This window comes from Mytilus californianus, unplaced genomic scaffold (genome assembly GCF_021869535.1).
Source record: "Mytilus californianus isolate M0D057914Y unplaced genomic scaffold, xbMytCali1.0.p SCAF_10, whole genome shotgun sequence".
Lineage (NCBI taxonomy): Eukaryota > Metazoa > Mollusca > Bivalvia > Mytilida > Mytilidae > Mytilus > Mytilus californianus.
Window position 1 is genome coordinate 23,375,570 of NW_026262582.1, and position 20,553 is coordinate 23,396,122.

The window sequence follows — 20,553 nt, forward strand, 5'->3', positions numbered from 1 at the left end:
AAAAAAATAATATTTGAAGAATAATTCTTTTTAATTTCTGAAATGAGAAAAAATTGGCCCTTCACAATTTCTTTTTATCCCCCCCCCCCACCCCACCCTTTTTCCCCCAAAAAAATTCTTTCCCTCAAGATATGGTCATAATCTCAATTCAAATTTCCAATGGAGTTGGCAACCATAATTACCCATTTAAATTTACCATAGTGCTAACTTAATCTATTTTATAATAGAATTAATAAAAATATAGTGTCAAATCTTTCATATGGATTTTTTTGTAAAAAAAAAAGATGAAAACATTTGCAGATATTTTTACTGGTCTTCCTTTATAAATATGCATTTCTTTAAACATAATTTAAAAGCAGTGTAAGGGAAGTAACCAAAACGTTGTATTTGGACTACCTCCCTTACACTGTTTTAGATTATCTTTATTGTTCATTAACCATTACTTTATACATAATTTAAAAGCAGTGTAAGGGAGATAATTTCAATGATGTATTTGATTTATCTCCCTTACACTGCTTTAAATTATGTTTTGTACTAAAGTATTTGTCCATTAACCAGGACAACCTTGTTTTTCCCCCTTTTTTGCCCCTAATTCCTAAACGGTTTGAGCCATAACCCCCCAAAGCAAATCCTAACCATCCCTTTGTGGTATGGAAACTTGTAGTATAATTTCAGAGAGATCCATACACCGTTCCACAGTTATTGTCTGGAAACTAGAAAATGCTCATTTTTGGCCCCTTTTTGGCCCCTAATTCCTTAACTGTTGGTACCATAACCCCCAAAATCAATCCCAACCTTCCTTTTGTGGTATTTAACCTTATGGTCAAATTTCAAAAAGATCCATTCACTTAAACTAAAGTTAGAGTGCGAAAACCAATATGTATTCGGACGACGACGACGACGACGACGCCAACGTCATACCAATATACGACCACAAAATTTTTTTGCGGTCGTATAAAAATCAAATATGACCTGTATTATGTGGTATTTAGTGTAGTTTATCGAACCAAGCTTTAATCAGGACACCATACTATAATCCGGATATCCTTTTTAGACATTGAGGAAAGGCGTATCGACATTGTAACATTAAATGTACCTCCAACACCTGTAAAATCAAATACAACCTGTTTTTTTAGCTTTTAGCTTTCACCCAAAAGACAATGCATTTTTGTTTTTCACACTTGATGTGTTAAATCATGTAAATCCTTAAAGGCTTTATTAGTGATACAATAAATGGGGCATTAGCTGTTAAATTGATGTTCACCTATTTGATTCAAATTCTCATATTTGATTTAGTAACATACTACATACATGTATTAAAATGTATATCCAAATTACAAAAAGTCTAAAATAAATATAATTTATGTATTTTTGTCTAGACGCCATCTAATTAACCATCGAGATGACCTCCGAAGACTGCCGCCAGTCATATAACCCGATATAAACAGGAATATAAGCATAAATAGATAGCGAACACCTGCATTTGGATTTTTCTAGGTCTTTTTGATTTCATATTGTAGGTTAAAAGGTATGTTAATCATCGTTTTTACCAGTATAAGAATGATTTTGTGTGGATAAAATCAGTCATCCAAATGGTTCAGCCTTGTTTCACTCTCAATGTTGACATTCTTTTCCTTTTAATAGCTGAATACATACTAACCCATTTCCAGCTAAGGGGTTAAATTGAATATCGATTCAATGAGGTAGAATTATGCACTTACAAGTGAATAATCACAGCGCAGTTTCTTAGCTTATTTTGACAAAATTGGGTGCTAAAAGCGAATAATTATTTCACTATTACACTTTATTATTAATTGAACCAAAAGCAAAATCTTATTTTTTTTATCTCGAAGTTAATGCCCCTTTAAAGTTAAACATAATAATTTTGTATTTTACATGTTACTGCAATAACTATTTTAATCATGTTTATATGAACTTTTGTGAAAGAAAACATCAAAACTGAAAAAATGTAAGATTTAAGTGTAAATCAAATTAAGATGTAAAATGTATATTTTGAATATTATAGTACAATATTAGCCTCTTAAGAGAGAAGTGTATAATAATTGAATCGAGTTACATAAAATAAGTTCTCTTGAGGAGAAAGTATAATACATTTATTCTTTATTGTTTTTCATTTCACATGTTTCATGGGATGAAACTACATTATTTTCCTGAAATAACAAATTCATGTTTGCTCAATAGACCACTTTCGAGTTCGTTGCATTTCTGTCAAAATTTTCGGTTTAAGTGAACATCATTCATGCATTTAGGAAAATCGTCACTCCCTTCCCATGTTGAGCGCGCGGTTGAAAAAATGTGTATTGTACAAATTATTTGGCAAATTAAATTCATATAATTGATCATCAGCACTGCTGTCATTAAGGAACTGTGATTAAATACCTACGGAACAAGCATTATTTCTAGTTTATCCTGCATAATGACGATCACGAAGACGCTTGATGAACTTTAATAGTGCAGGGATACAGGCTGTCCTCTCTATCTGGTAAATGACGTTGTAAAGGCACACATAATTGACGAACTTATCCAGTTAATGACATAACTCGAAAGTGGTCTATTGAGAGAACTATAACCCTGTCTGGAGAGTAGCATGCAGATACAGGGTTACCTTATCGTATCTAGTCCTTGGTTATGTCCTCATCATGTATGAGTTCACTGTCAGTCAGTTTATTCCGTTTTCCAGAAATATGTGTTTTTTCGTGCCTCCTTAAATCTGACCTCCTAGAAAATCCTTTTCCACACAATTGACATTCGTGTGATTTTATATCGAAATGCGTTAGACCATGTGTTTTCAAAGTTGTTCGTCTTGCAAATGTTTTACCACATAAATGACAAGCAAAAGGTTTCAAACCCATATGAGTTTCAATAATATGTGATTTCAAAGTGCCGGCCTGAGCAAATGATTTACCACACCATTCACATTGGTGTGGTTTGTCGTCCAGGTGTATCAAACTGTGCTTCTTTAAGGAAGATTGACTTGGGAACCGCTTTCCGCATGTTTGACATTCATGAGGTTCTTCACCGGTATGTGTTAGGTTATGGGTTTCTAGCGATATTTTCTTAACAAACTTCTTATCGCATATCCGACATTCATAGGGTATTTCACCACTATGTTTCAAAGCGTGAGTTTTTAAATAAACTCCCATGGCAAATTGTAGACCACATATTTGACACTGATATGGTTTTTCTCCTGTATGTGTTCGCATGTGGTATTTCAAATCTGTGCTCCGACCAAAAAATTTACCACAGATTTTACATTCGTGCTGTTTAACACCCGAGTGTGTCTGAGTGTGCAACTTTAAGGATGCTTTCTTTATAAATCTTTTACCACAAACTTGGCATTCATGTGGTCTTTCCCCGCTGTGCATCATCGTGTGAATTTTCAACACGTCACGCCGGGCAAATCGTTTCTTGCATATTTCACATGCATGAGGTTTATCCCCTGAATGGGTTCGCTGATGACTTTTTAGGTCTGAACTCATTACAAAAGTCTTACCACATGTTTCACATCCATGTGGCCTATCACCTGCATGAATTATATTGTGTCGCTTGAAGTCTCTACCTTGAGCAAATGTTTTATTGCAGATTTCACATTGGAATGTTTTTTTGCCTTTGTGAGTTCCTCTTTGCCTTAATATTGAACTAGCTTGATCATCGTAGTTTACTAAACTATTTTTTTCTTTTGTGAAATCAGAAACGTTGATTTCAGCCATATGAGTTTTAAGATGAGCTTCAAAATTTACAAATGAAGAATATCCTCGACCACATACTCCACACACTGAGGCTTTATCTCCTGAATGAGACAGTAAATGTCTGACAAGAGAATATCTTCTCGAATATACCTTTCCACAATCAGAACAGATAAACTTTGCCTTTAAATCTTCTTCAATTTTATTTTGTGTTAGTGAAGTACAATTATTCAATCTACCGCAGGACTGGCATGTGGTCGACCCAATCTCAGTTTTGACAGTTATATCCATATTCTGTGCAGAGTCCAGGCCACAGGACTGACATGTAGTCGGATGCTGAATTTTGTCCTTGTATGAACAACTACTATTTTCAGAGTCTGTTTGTGTATAGCCAACAATGATCATTTTACCTTCTGTCCTAGTTGTCAAAGTAACCATATTTGTTTGTGTGTGTTGATGTTTGTGTAGATCAGCAGTATTCTCATCACCTTGGTTACCAGTCTTCACTTTATCGTCACTAGCTAAATCTGTAATGATAAAATACGCTTACTTAACAAAAACAAAAAAGATGGAAATGGAGGGGAAGAGTCGAATACAAAATCAATTCATTAATCAAATCAACTTCATGTACTGGTACATAATAAAAAAATAAATGAGGAATGTGTCCATGGGACACAGATGATGCCCCCCTTGCATATCATATAAAGTTATAAAGGGACATAACTGAAGAACAGTAAAAGTGACGCTACCCAAATTTGTACTTGATCTGTATTTTGTGGTAATTAGCATTGTGTATAAGTTTCATAACATTTGGTTGAGGCAAACTAAAGTTAGAGAACGGAAACCAACTTTGGGACTTATAGACAGACAAGGGTAAAACTTAATGCCCCCTCCGCTACAGAGGGGGCATAAAAACATAATGTTTACATAATAGAAAAGAAAGGACATACGGTATCCATTGATGACAAAAAATAAGAACATGCAGTGCATAATGTAAAAGACCGCAGACAATTCAATTCCGAATTCGGGGATAACATGTTTATTTCGTCAAATATTGGATCGTTTGCGTTTGTATCAAGAATTTTTCAAAAAACACAAGGCGACATCAATTTCTCCCTCGAGCTTCTATAGAGAGAAGTTGGGAACCCTAGGACGACTATCACTTCGCCTGGTGTGGTGACTCCTGTCATGCATAGCAAATAAATGGAGAATGTGTCCATGGGACACAGATGATGCCCCCGTTTGCATACAAAGTTATAAAGGGACATAACTCAAGAACGGTACAAGTGACGCTACCCAAATGCGTACTTGATCTGAGTTTTGTGGTAATAAGCATTGTGTATACGTTTCATAACATTTGGTTGAGGCAAACTAAAGTTACAGAACGGAAATGAAAAACTCAGCAATTTTTCCATTTATAAGGGACATTACTCTAGTATGATAAAGATGACGCCACCAAAATTCAAACTTGGTCTGTTTTTCGTGGTTATAAGCAGTATGTACAAGTTTTATTACATTTGGTCGCGGCAAACTTAAGTTAGAGAACGGAAACGAAAAATCCAGCAATTTTTCATTTTAAAAAGAGAACTGTTCACCAAAGAAAATGGCCGCATAAATTTGACAGAGAATTTTCCACAATCAGAACAGATAAACTTTGCCTTTAAATCTTCTTCAATTTTATTTTGTGTTAGTGAAGTACAATTATTCAATCTACCGCAGGACTGGCATGTGGTCGACCCAACCTCAGCTTTGACAGTTATATCCATATTCTGTGCAGAGTCCAGGCCACAGGACTGACATGTAGTCGGATGCTGAATTTTGTCCCTGTATGAACAACTACTATTTTCAGAGTCTGTTTGTGTATAGCCAACAATGATCATTTTACCTTGTGTCCTAGTTGTCAAAGTAACCATATTTGTTTGTGTGTGTTGATGTTTGTGTAGATCAGCAGTATTCTCATCACCTTGGTTACCAGTCTTCACTTTATCGTCACTAGCTAAATCTGTAATGATAAAATACGCTTACTTAACAAAAACAAAAAAGATGGAAATGGAGGGGAAGAGTCGCATACAAAATCAATTCATTAATCAAATCAACTACATGTACTGGTACATAATAAAAAAAATGGGGAATGTGTCCATGGGACACAGATGATGCCCCCCCCCCCCCCCCCCATCGTGCATATCATATAAAGTTATAAAGGGACATAACTGAATTCAAAGAACAGTAAAAGTGACACTACCCAAATTTGTACTTGATCTGTATTTTGTGGTAATTAGCATTGTGTATAAGTTTCATAACATTTGGTTGAGGCAAACTAAAGTTAGAAAATGGAAACGAAAAATTCAGCAAGTTTTCCATTTGTAAAGGGGCATAACTCTAGAAAGGTTATAGTGACGCCACCAAATTTCAATCTCGATCTGTGCATTGTGTATAAGTTTCATAACATTTGGTTGAGGCAAACTAAAGTAAGAGAACGGAAACCAACTTTGGGACTTATAGACAGACAAGGGTAAAACTTAATGCCCCCCTCCGCTACGGCGGGGGCATAAAGACATAATGTTTACATAATAGAAAAGAAAGGACATAAGGTATCCATTGATGACAAAAAATAAGAACATGCAGTGCAAAATGTAAAAGACCGCAGACAATTCAATTCCGAATTCGGGGATAACATGTTTATTTCATCAAATATTGGATCGTTTGCGTTTGTATCAAGAATTTTTCAAAAATCACGAGGCGACATTGGGAAATTGTTTATTGAAAATCGAGAGCGACATCAATTTCTCCCTCGAGCTTCTATAGAGAGAAGTCGGGAACCCTAGGACGACTATCACTTCGCCTGGTGTGGTGACTGCTGTCATGCATAGCAAATAAATGGAGAATGTGTCCATGGGACACAGATGATGCACCCATTTGCATACAACGTTATAAAGGGACATAACTCAAGAACGGTACAAGTAACGCTTCCCAAATGTGTACTTGATCTGAGTTTTGTGGTAATAAGCATTGTGTATAAGTTTCATAACACTTGGTTTAGGCAAAAATTAAGTTAGAGAACGGAAATGAAAAATTCGGCATTTTTCCATTTATAAGGGACATAACTGTAGAATGGTAAAGATGACGCCACCAAAATTCAAACTTGGTCTGTTTTTTGTGGTAATAAGCATTATGTACAAGTTTCATAACATCTGGTTGCGGCAAACTAAAGTTAGAGAACGGAAACGAAAAATCCAGCAATTTTCTATAATTTGTAAAGGGGCATAACTCTATAACGGTAAAAGTGGCGCCACCAAAATTTAAACTTGATCTGTGTTTTGTTGTAATAAGCATTATGTATAAGTTTCATAACATTTAGTTCAGGCAAACTAAAGTAAGAGAATGGAAACAAATTTTGGGAAGTACGGACGTACTGATGTACAGACAGACAAGGGTACAACTTAATGACCCCTCCGCTACGGTGGGGGCATTAAAATAAATGGGGGAAGATGATGCCCCTGCTTATATATAAAGCTATCAAGGGACATAACTCCAGAACAGTAAAAGTGACGCTACCCAAATTCATACTTAATCTGTGTTTTGTGGTAATAATCATTGTGTATAAGTTTGATAAAATTTGGTTGAGGCAAACTTAGGGAGCTACCATTTGATTTTTATGGGGGGGCTAGGATGAAAAATGTTGTCCTGCCTATTTATTTTTCCCTCTATTCGGTCCTGCCTTTTTATTTTTCACTCTATTTGGTCCTGCCTTTTTTTTTTTTAGTTTATCCTGACTTTTTTTTTACATAAATTGTCATCCTGCCTTTTTTTTTGCAAATAATCTCATCCTGCCTTTTTTTTCCCCCCAAAACTCCTGTCCTGCCTATTTTTTTCAAATTTCATCCTAGCCCCCCATAAAAATCAAATGGTAGCTCCCTTAAGTTAGAGAACGGAAACGAAATATTTATTCGTTTATTTTTTATTCACTGTACTATTAATAAAGATAAACAAAAATAAACAAAACTAATTTCCTACCTAACAACCTTTTCTTAGGATTTATTATTAATTCAAAATGAAACCCTAAAGTTAACACACATCCATCTTTGTTTGGCCTAACATAAAATGCAAAAAATAAGATGAAGAACATTGGTTCATCAGATAACCTTTAAATGTCACATTTCCCACTTGTTCATTATTAATTTCTATTGGTTAAGTATGTTGGTATATTTGCTTTTATCTTACATAACAAAATACACACCTTTAGTATTGAAAACTACAAGTCTGTCTTTTGGGAGTCACTAACTGAAGGTACTTAAAGGCTCAGGTAGAAAGCATTTTTAATTTTGTTATCCTGACAAACATCTGTAGAAAGATTACACATGTGCACCCCTATCATTGTTTAAGAATATTGTTTAAAAACAATGAAAATTTATTTTGATTGAAAAATTGTTCATCCATATAAAATAAATGGGAAATGTGTCCATGGGACACTGGTGATGATGCCCTCACTTGTATACAATGTTATAAAGAGACATATCTCAAGAACGGTAAAAGTGACGCTACCCAAATTCGTACTTGATCTGTGTTTTGTGTACAAGTTTCATAACATTTGGTTGATGCAAACTTAAATAAGAGAACGGAAACGTAAAATTCAGCAATTTTTCCATTTGTAAAGGGGCATAACTCTAAAACAGTATAAGTGACGCAACCATAATTCAGACTTCATCTGTGTTTTGTGGTAATAAACATTATGTATAAGTTTTGTAACATTTGGTTGAGACAAACTAAAGTAAGAGAACGGAAACCAATCTCTGGAAGTACAGATGTACGTATGGAAGGACGGACGGATGTACAGACAGACAATGGTAAAACTTAATGTCCCCTTCGCTAGGGTGGGGGCATAAAAATGTCTCCCCTCACAAAAGATGATGGGTCTTGCCATATACATGCTTGTACATGAATATTCTTATTACAATGGACACACATGTACATTACCAGTATTACAATATACAAATGTATTATCCATGTTATCCATTTCTAAAAGAAAAGTTTAAAATCTCTTTCTCAAATTAGAGCACTCTTTTTCCTAAACTGTCAACATCATTTGAGTATTTATTAGAAAATACATGGATATCAAAATTGTTGAAGTTGTATCTGTACTGTAAGAAAACAATTTTAGTTTGTGGTTTTATTATATAAATAATATTTTTTGTCATTTTGGGAAATTTGGTGTTGAGGGCAGATTTTTATAGTTTCTGATAAAAGCTCATAAAATATATATATATGCATATGTAAACAATTAAGCCATCTGATATTGATTCACCACTTCATAAATGCTGTGCATTGTATGCATTTTTTAACTGCACCATGTGCAAAATACTGTTACTTTCAATTTGACACCATCCCCTAAAACATGTCAAAGTTTGCGAACAATCTAGCTGTCTGAAATTTTACCAACAAAGCTAGCGCTTTTGAACACACAAATGATTCAAGATTAAGAAAACACAAACTTGAAAGATAAATGGAGATTTTGTGTTACTTTATTCTAAGTTGTGTTGCTTAACTTTCTATGAGCATGTTGAGTTGTCAACGTATATTTGTTTAGCCTAACAGAAGTTCTCCTGAAAACTTTGATAGAAACAATGTCATAAGATCTGTTCCAACAATATTCCATATCCTTTATTCCGTTAGGAACATTTGAATACTGTAATACTTGTTCCAATGGAAATATTATTACAGAATATTTCTTCCACTTGGAACTTATATCATGAAGGAACTTCCATTTCGTGACAGAGTAACTATATTTACAATTTCTTTGGACTTTGTTCATGTTGTTGCTTGAGACCTTTACATTTTGTATTGACTGTGACTTAGAGAGTCGTCTATTTTGAATATTGAAAGGTGTTGTCTAGAATATCTTTCAGGACCTTTTTGTGTCGTTAGGTTGCAGTGTCACTCACAATGTTTCAACATCTCCATTTCTTTAAAAGTTTTATTTCAAAGAAATTCTTTATATATTTATTTTTTCATACCTTGGTCAAAAGTGTTGTTTTTGTTGTTTGACTCTGACTGTTGGTACTGCAGTTTGGTTGTATTTTCCTCTTCACTTTCGATAATAAGCTCAGCTTTTATTGTCTTTGAATTAAAACTAGTGCAAGGTGTATAAATATCTTCCTGCTGGTTTTCTGACACGTTCTCATCAACTTCTACAGGTTCAGATTTTACTTTCATCATTTTTTTACAATATTTAGTGCTGTACCCTGGTACATGTATGTTCACCTAAATAAAGAAAAACAAAATGTAACAATGTATAATAATTTTGGAGTTGAGAAGTTTCTCCGCCATATAGTACCATGAGTACTCTCAACATTGCTTAAGTCAATCACAGTCATCGACAGTTAATTAGTTACATGAAGTTTAGTGTATAAATAAACATTAGAATATTAATCAAGACTCAACCAATGTCCCCCTATAGATTCCTTTTAGATAAATTTGTAGTTGGGTTACTGTCTAAATGATGTATACCCCTCATCTCCTTTTTCCAATACTTGATATAAAGTGCCTGAATCATTTGACATGGTGTTTAATTTTGCTTATATTTCAAAATTAACAATGATTAATGACTGGTTTGAATTTTTTCATTGGAAACTAGTTATAAAATGTTTTAATAAAATTTTTGTTTTTGTTGAATGTTGATTTGTTGTATACTTTTATTTATGTTATTTGTATGTAAATACATAAATTGATACATGATTTAAGTTTCAATAGTTAAAACTGACTTAATTGATTAACAATGATTAAAGAGATCTCAACAATCAACAACAACAACCATTTTTATTTGTCAATCAAGACGACCCGAGGAGCAGAACAATTACAGTTTAAATTAAAGTGTACAAATAATTGTGGTGATTTTTTTTATTGAACTTTTTTCAAATAATAAAACTAAGACTAACACTATACAGTGAAAGGGAGACAACAAACACAATGTATTCCCAAAGATAATGATTGAGTGAACACAATCAGTACCGTTGTATTATTGAAAGAAGAGCCAGGGCTACTCATGTCTTATTACTTAATTTTGCTCTTCTTGTCTTTATTAAACTATCTATAAATTTTATAGATATGTTATTAACCATTAGATCTTCATTTGACATCGACCATATAAATTTTGATCGGTCATTTAGAAATTTAAAATTAGTAAATTTAGAGGATGACAATCATGACAATGATACTAACCATGCTAACAATTATAAACAAATTAAGATTGATAGCAATGTGTTCCTCATCTTGGTATGAGTTGTTTTTAATATGAGATAATTAAAAAATTTAACAAACATTCTGTGAGTATTGCATGGCAATACATAGTCCCCTTCCGGTTAAAATTCATTGTCCTGGAACAAAATGCTTACTTGATCTAACTTGTCATGGTGTAAACTATATAACAAATATCAAGTCAATATCTTCAAGCATGACAAAAAAAAGAATGGAAAATTGTTTATTTGAGTGAATTTTCTAAGTCCAAAAACCATAACTCTGCACAAAATCATCAGACCGAAACAACATTCAAACTTGATCTGTAACTTGTCATGATAAAACTATATACCAATCATAAAATCAATATCCTCAAGCATGACAAAAAAAAAGTGCGGAAAACTGATTATTTGAGTGAATTTTCTAAGTTCAAGGACCATAACTCTGCACAAAATCGCCAGACTGGAACAAAATTCGATCTTGATCTGTAATTTGTCATAATAAAACTCTATCATTTGTCTATACCAAATATCAAATCAATATCTTCAAGCACAAAGAAAAAAGTGTGGAAAACTGATTTGCCAGACTGACATATGGACAGACAGACGGATGGAGTACAAACCTAAAGTCCCCTTCGACTTGGTAGGTAGGGAACTAATAAAAGAACAGAGTTTCAATGCCCCCCCCCCCCCCTTTGCACATATTTTATTTATCCAAAGCACTATTCTTTTTATCTTTAAAACTTTTTATTAATACTTTAAGAGAAATGAAAGCTTCGGAGCAAATGCAATGTGATTTCCATTACATTTCAAGGGGCATAACTTGCTAAAAATATTTGATCAAAACTTATTTTAGAAAGTGTCAAAGACATTGCTGATATAAACCTACTATATAAGTTACATAAAATTCTGGAAAGAATTGAACACATGAGAGCGATAACATTGCAATTTTCCATATAATCAATATTTTCAAGGACATAACTCTTTTAATAAACAGCTGCGCCATGAGCGCATGATACGCCCTTCGCTTTTTCAAAGAATAAATTTCAATAACTTCTCAATGTCATATCAGAAATTCATGAAAAACTAAAGGGAGGTTATCTTAATAGATATAAACCAGTCACCAAAGTTTCATGATAAATATAAAGTTCTGCTCAAAGCATTGATCAATAAAATGCTCCGCAGGGCGCAGCTTGATACGACCGCAGAGGTCGAACCCTGAACAGTTGGGGCAAGTATGGACACAACATTCAAGCTTGATACAGCTTTGCATTTGGATTGTGATTAAATATTTGACACAGCATAGGTTTCTGACACAGAATGAATGTGGTCTAAGAACTTAAAATTTTTATTAAATTGGACATTCACCTATTATGGTCCAATATCCAAAATCTAAATACATGGTTAGATTCAGCATATCAAAGAACCCCAAGAATTCAATTTTTGATGAAATCAAACAAAGTTTAATTTTGGACCCTTTTGACCTCAATGTGGACAAAGTTGATAACGGGGCCCAAAAATCAAAAATCTAAATACATGGTTAGATTCAGCATATCAAAGAACCCCATATATTCAATTTTTGTTGAAATCAAACAAAGTTTAATTTTGGACCCCGATTTGGACCAACTTGAAAACTGGGCCCATAATCCAAAATCTAAATACATGTTTAGATTCAGCATATCAAAGAACCCTAAGAATTCAATTTTTGTTAAAATCAAACTAAGTTTAATTTTGGACCCTTTGGACCTTAATGTAGACCAATTTGAAAACGGAACCAAAAATTAAGAATCTAAATACATGGTTAGATTCAGCATATCAAAGAACCCCAAGAATTCAATTTTTGATGAAATCAAACAAAGTTTAATTTTGGACCCTTTTGACCTCAATGTGGACAAAGTTGATAACGGGGCCCAAAAATCAAAAACATGGTTAGATTCAGCATATCAAAGAACCCCATATATTCAATTTTTGTTGAAATCAAACAAAGTTTAATTTTGGACCCCGATTTGGACCAACTTGAAAACTGGGCCCATAATCCAAAATCTAAATACATGTTTAGATTCAGCATATATCAAAGAACCCTAAGAATTCAATTTTTGTTAAAATCAAACTAAGTTTAATTTTGGACCCTTTGGACCTTAATGTAGACCAATTTGAAAACGGAACCAAAAATTAAGAATCTAAATACATGGTTAGATTCGGCATATCAAAGAACCCCAATAATTCAATTTTTGATGAAATCAAACAAAGTTTAATTTTGGACCCTTTGGACCTCAATGTGGACCAATTTAAAAAGGGGCCCAAAATCCAAAAACTAAATACACGGTTAGATTCAGCATATTAAAGAACCCCAAGAATTCAAGAATAAAACCCCATTGAAATTGGTCAAGAAATAAGCAATTTATACGAAGTATCTTCTTTTGCACAATACTGTGCAATTAAATATTTCTTGCTATTGCGCAATACTGTACTATTGACAATTTCTTGCTATTGCGCAATATTGTGCTATTGGATATTTCTTGCTATTGTGCAATACTGTGCAATTGCTATTGTGCAATACTGTGCAATTGAAAATTTCTTGCTATTGCACAATACTTATTATATAATAATTTACACATCCTGTTTGGTGTGTATCTCCTACCATATCATTATTATTTGCTTTTAAATATAAATCAGAAATAACCAACTTAAAATGAAAAATTTTATAAAGAAAAAAAATAGGAAAAAAAGAAAAAAAAGGAAAAAAAAAAAAATCCCCCCCCCCAAATTTTTTGAACCCCCTTATGATTCATCACCCCCAAACTCAATCCCAGCCTTCCCTTTGTGGTATGGTACCTTGCAGTACAATTTCAGAGAGATCCATACACTTGTCAACACAAGTTATTGTCTGGAAACTAGAAAAATGTTTTTTTGGCCCCTAATTCCTAAAATATTGAGGCAATTACCCCCATCATCAATCCAAGCCTTCCCTTTGTGGTATGGTACCTTGCAGTACAATTTCAGAGAGATCCATACACTTGAACACAAGTTATTGTCTGGAAACTAGAAAAATGCTTATTTTTGGCCCCTTTGTGGCCCCAAATTCCTAAACGTTTCGGCAATTACCCCCAAACTCAATTCCAGCTTTCCCTTTGTGATATGGAATCTTGTAGTACAATTTCAGAAAGATCCATACACTTACACACAAGTTATTGTCATGAAACTAGAAAAATGCTTGTTTTTTGCCCCTTTTTTGGCCCCTAATTTCTAAAATTTTGAGGCAATTACCCCCAATATCAATCCCAGCATTCCTTGTGTGATATGGAACCTTGTGGTACAATGTCAGAGAGATCCATACACTAACACACAAGTTATGTCTGGAAATTACAAAAATGCTCATTTTTGGCCCCTTTTTGGCCCCTAATTCCTTTACTGTTGGTACCATAACCCCCAAAATCAATCCCAACCTTCCTTTTGTGGTATTGAACCTTGTGATAAAATTTCATAGAGATCCATTCACTTAAACTAAAGTTAGAGTGCGAAAACCAATGTGTCTTCGGACGACGCCAACGTCATACCAATATACGACCACAAAAATTTTTTGCGGTCGTATAAAAATCTAAATACATGTTTAGATTCAGCATATCAAAGAACCTCATATATTCAATTTTTGCTAAAATCAAACAAAGTTTAATTTTGGACCCTTTGGACCTTAATGTAGACCAATTTGAAAACTGGACCCAAAATTAAAAATCTAAATACACTGTTAGATTCGGCATAACAAATAAATAAATGTGATCAAAGATTTTACAAATCTAATGCGCCATACTGTGCAATTAAAGATTACTTCTTGAAATTTTTCAATATTTGAAATTTGAAAAAAAAATAATATTTGAAGAATAATTCTTTTTAATTTCTGAAATCTGAAATGAGAAAAAATTGACCCCCCACAATTTCTTTTTATCCCCCCCCCCTTTTTTCCCCCCAAAAATTCTTTCCCTCAAGATATGGTCATAATCTCAATTCAAATTTCCAATGGAGTTGGCAACCATAATTACCCATTTAAATTTACCATAGTGCTAACTTAATCTATTTTATAATAAAATTAAAAATATAGTGTCAAATCTTTCATATGGATTTTTTTGTAAAAAAAAAAGATGCAACATTTGCAGATATTTTTAATGGTCTTCCTATATAAATATGCATTTCTTTAAACATAATTTAAAAGCAGTGTAAGGGAAGTAACAAAAACGTTGTATTTGGATTACCTCCCTTACACTGTTTTAAATTATCTTTATTGTTCATTAACCATTACTTTATACATAATTTAAAAGCAGTGTAAGGGAGATAATTTCAATGATGTATTTGATTTATCTCCCTTACACTGCTTTAAATTATGTTTTGTACTAAAGCATTTGTCCATTAACCAGGACAACCTTGTTTTTCCCCCTTTTTTGCCCCTAATTCCTAAACGGTTTGAGCCATAACCCCCCAAAGCAAATCCTAACCATCCCTTTAATTTGTGGTATGGAAACTTGTAGTATAATTTCAGAGAGATCCATACACCATTCCACAGTTATTGTCTGGAAACTAGAAAATGCTTATTTTTGGCCCCTTTTTGGCCCCTAATTCCTTAACTGTTGGTACCATAACCCCCAAAATCAATCCCAACCTTCCTTTTGTGGTATTTAACCTTATGGTCAAATTTCAAAAAGATCCATTCACTTAAACTAAAGTTAGAGTGCGAAAAACCAATGTGTCTTCGGACGACGACGCCAACGTCATACCAATATACGACCACAAAATTTTTTTGCGGTCATATAAAAACTGAAAAATACCCCCTTTTTTATGAATACCATCACATAACCTCGAAACGTAAAATCTAAAATTCATAAAAAATCGAAAGAGAGCTTAAGTCAATAGATATAAACAATTCACCAAAGTTTCATGGAAACTGCTGAAAGCATTTTTGAGTTATTGTCAGAAAACTGGAAAAAAACCCTTTTTTAATGAATATAACCCCATAACTCGGAAACGTAAAACCTAAAATTTATAAAAATCGAAAGTGAGCTCATGTCAATAGATATAAACAATTCACCACAATTTCTTGCAAGTGGGTGAAAGCATTCTTAACTTATTGTCCGAAAACTGGAAAATTCCCTCTTTTTTTAATGAATAAACCATCTTAACTCGGAAATGTAAAATCTAAATTTTATAAAAAATGTAAGGGAGCTCATGTCAATAGATATAAACAATTCACCAAAGTTTTATGCAAATTGGTTAAAGCATTTTTGAGTTAATGTCCGACATGTTGACGATGGACAACGGTATACCATAATACGTCTCCTAAATGGCGTATGAAAATTATTGATCAGCACTGATTTTCAAATTCGTCCTAAGACATTGCTAATATAAACCTATGATTTAAGTTTCATAAAATTTTGACAAGAATTGTACATATGACATGTACATGTATGAGAGCCCTTACAATGCAATTCCATATATAATTTATTTTTCCAAGGGGCATAACTCTTTTAAAAATTATTGATCAGCACTGATTTTTGAACTTGTCCAAGACATTGCTGATATAAACCTATGATATAAATTTTATAAAAATCTGGCAAGAATTGAACACACATGACACAGGAGAGCGCTAACAACGCAATTTTCAATATAACTAGATATCATTGAAATGGGAGCCATCTTTGTGGGCCCCGCTGTGAATAATGTGTGGTAAAAAATTTGTATCTTTATCATTGGACATGGGGTTGTCAACTGAAACCAAAGTTTTTGACCTTCTACCTAGGAAGTTGTACATAAATTATGACACACCCTCCGGTGTTGGTTACATGTATATACATGTCAAGTATAAATTTTGAAATCATAACAGTTCTCAAGATATAGAGTGGACACGATCTTTACCATAGGACATGGGGTTGTCAACTAAAACCAAAGTTTTTGACCTTGACCTTTGACCTAGGAAATTGTACATACATTATGACACACCCTCTGGTGTTGGTTAATATACATGTCAAGTATAAACTTTGAAATCATAACGGTTCTCTAGATATAGAGCCGACACAATTTGTTATGGACAGACGGACCGACGGACTGATCACTATAGGGCGTCCCCCATTCGGCCCATGGTGGGGCCCTAATTAATGTTTTCAAGGGGCATTACTCTTTTAAAAACAATTGACCAGCACTGAATTTGAACTTGTCCGAGACATGCTGATACATACATGTACCTTTGATATAAGTTTAATAAAATTCTGGCAAGAATTGCGAACGGACTGAAATACAGACGGACGGATGGATGGATGGACGGACAGACTGACACCCGGTTATTCCATGTCACCTGCAACTGTTACTCTGGGGACAAAAATGTATCTGCATAAAAGGTATGAAGCATCTAGGTCTTCTACCTTCTGAAATATATCTTAAAAGCTTTATACAAATGGTTTACACCATTGTTGGATTCACTGCCATTAATCTCTATGTCTGGAAATTCTGCGACTTTTGCACATAATTATCCAAGAAGAAAACATGGTACTGAACATGCTGTATAGTTGTCTCATTGGCACTCATACCACATCTTCTTATTTTTATGAAGAAAGTATCAAAATGTGAAAAAAAGGCTCCATTCACTGCACTTAAGAAGACTGAACTGGAACTTCAACAGATAAAGTAACTATAAAGTTAACAAATTAGTACATGTAACACTTTTGATCAAATCATGTGAAATTAAACTGCTCCACGGGGCACAGCTGGATATGACCACAGAATTTGAACCTTGAACAGTTGGGGTATTAGTATGGACACTATATTCAAACGATACAGCTCTGAATTTGGATTGTGATTAAATATTTGACACAGCATAGGTTTTGGACACAGTATGAATGTGGTCAAAGAACTGAAAAATTTGAAATTAAGACTTTTATCTATAATGGTCCAATATCCAAAATCTAAATACATGTACATGGTTAGAATCAGCATATCCAAGTACTTAGTCCAAATAATTATGACATCTTGAAAGGCTATTTTATTTTTTTTGGTTTTACGCCTTATTAGTCAAAATAATTATGACATCTTTAAACATGTTAAAGGCTATTTTCATGATTTTATATTTTTGCTTTAACATATGCATGTTGGACTTATCCAAGTACCAGTGTTTTCATTGTCAGTACACAAAGAATTGGATTTATTTATTAGCTGAGTTTTTAAAGGGGTTTGCTTCATAAAATATATTTCTTCGCCGGGCGCAACTGGATACGACCGCATAGGTCCAACCCTGAACAGTTGGGGCAAAAATGGACACAATATTCGCACTTGATACAGGTCTGCATTTGGCTTGTAATCAAATATTTGACACATAATAAGTTTCTGACACAGAATAACTGTAGTCAAAGAACTTAGAATTGGTTATATGATCATTGATGATTTGAATTTATATTCAGTTTTTGCTTTTGTGCAATACACTATGCTGTTGCATATTGAACCCACAAGTTATTGTCTGGAAACTAGAAAAATGCCTTTAGGGCCTCTTTTTGGCCCTTAATTCCTAAACTGTTAGGACCATAACCACCAAAATCAATCCCAACCTTCCTTTTGTCATGTTTGTGGTATTGAACCTTATGGTAAAATTTCATAGAGATCCAATGTCACTTAAACTAAAGTTATTGTGCGAAAACCAATGTGTATTCAGACAACAAAGCCAACGACGACACCAACGTCATATCAATATATGTTTTTTGCGGTCGTATAAAAATAATATATAGATATAGCATACCGAAAATTAATCTATTCATAAATAAATAACAAACGTACCACAAGTTCTTGAAGATATTTACAAAAAAATGAAAAAAAAAACAATTTCCAAAATATCATTCATCATTAATACAATGTCTTTAAAAAAATAAATAAAACTTACCTATAATTATTGTTCAAAATATCTAATAATCATTCAAACAGTAAATTTCAAGCTATATTATTTATACATAATTTCTAAAATTAGAATCAGATGTATTTTTAACTATGACTCTTTCAACTTCTATTGTGCAATAGTTATACAGCTCTGAATTTTGATTGTGATTAATATTTGACATACAATGTAGCATAGGTTTCTGACTAAGAAGTGAAGGTGGTCTAAGAACTTGATAAAAATTTGAAATTAAACATTTACCTGTTGTTATGGTCCAATTAAAAATTACCAAAAATCTAAACATGCTAAAAGGGATTAATCTGTACTCAGTAATTTTTTAGGCGAAACACATCCATTTTCGTCCATTTGTTATGTCTTCTTCTTAGTATCAGCCTACTTTAATTAGGAGCACCTCCAAATATATATGGAGTTTTGCCTTAACTTTAAAATTTAAAAGGATAAAACAAAAATGTTCTTTTTCCAACATATGTACAGCACATATAAATAAACATTAAAAGTGTCATTTACATGGACCTTTTTATTAAAAATTAATCTACCATACAAGTAGATTCATTTATCATGATTATGTATGTAACTCAGTTTTATTTATAATTAAAAATATGTGTTTTTTTTAAATTTGCTTTTTAATATGCATAAAAGATACATTAAAAGGAGGTTTTATTTAATAAGATCTATGTATTAAAATAATAAGTTAAGATGTAAGAATTTAGTAAAATGTAAAAAGGCAGATTTTCTCAGTGGAATGTTATATGTACTTCATGATCAATGTATATAAGAATCATAATAAAGTTATAAAAGCTTGTGTTGTCACCATCAATAAATTTAAAAGGGTTATATACATGATATGGATCCTATCATAAATGTATTAGCGAGTTAAAAGATAGGCATGATAGGAATGCTTATTAATTATTTAAATTTCTTACAATTATTAAATGACAGACTCTGTGTTGGTATATATATGTCACTAATGGCAATCATTATTCTCATTTGATTGTCATTTCCTACCGATTATGACGAACCTTAAATTTACCTTAGCAGTAAGAGTTGATCTTCTAAGCTCGTTGTCTATTTTAATTTTCAAACTTCTTTCACTTTGTCACTTTTGTCATCGTACTATTTTGTGAACCAAAATTAATTTGAAAGAAGGATTTTCATTCGCCAATTACAGAATGAGTAGAAGCCGATGGACAACTCGGTCCTGAAAACTCGGCCTACCCTGAAAAAAACCCTCTTCGACAACAAATCATACCGTCCTACAGACACGCTATTGGATATGGGTTTCAAGAGTTTGAAATGAGCACCCCGTTTCACCCCCTCACAGACGACTGTGGCTGGTGCAATTTTTTCTTTATTTGAAGACTGAGATTGCTCGGGACATATGTTCCATGTATATTCGTTCAGTGTATGTTTATTTGTTTTTGTTTATATGTCTTTTTGATCGAGTTAAGCCATTTCAATTGATATTTTATAGTGTGTCTTTTTATGTTGTAATTTTACACTACTCAGTGTTTCAGGTTAGGGTGAGGGTTGGTGCCTAGCTGCTAAAACGATTAAACCTGCTGCATTTGTATGCACCTGTCCTAAGTCAGGAGCCTGTTGTTCAGTGGTTGTTGTTTGTTGATGTGGTTCATAAGTGTTTCTCGTTTCTCATTTTTTTTTATATAGATTAGACGGTTGGTTTTCCTGTTTGTCATTT

At 33.2% G+C, this 20,553-nt stretch overlaps 1 protein-coding gene across 3 annotated transcripts; it reads right to left on the minus strand.

Moving 5' to 3' along the window:
* Positions 1-1,964: 1,964 nt before the first annotated feature.
* On the minus strand, positions 1,965-19,972 carry LOC127717791 (zinc finger protein ZFP2-like). Of its 3 annotated transcripts, none has more exons than XM_052223619.1 (4): positions 19,888-19,972; positions 9,719-9,965; positions 5,593-5,709; positions 1,965-4,234 (listed from the first exon to the last, which is right to left on the minus strand). In XM_052223619.1, exons 2-4 carry the CDS (start codon positions 9,918-9,920, stop codon positions 2,637-2,639), a joined length of 1,917 nt encoding a protein of 638 aa, XP_052079579.1. In that variant the 5' UTR covers positions 9,921-9,965; positions 19,888-19,972; the 3' UTR covers positions 1,965-2,636. The 3 variants fall into 3 exon arrangements, with proteins under 3 accessions (XP_052079579.1, XP_052079580.1, XP_052079581.1); XM_052223620.1 differs by having other exon boundaries at positions 19,877-19,972; XM_052223621.1 differs by lacking the exon at positions 5,593-5,709.
* Between the last annotated feature and the right edge of the window lie 581 nt (positions 19,973-20,553).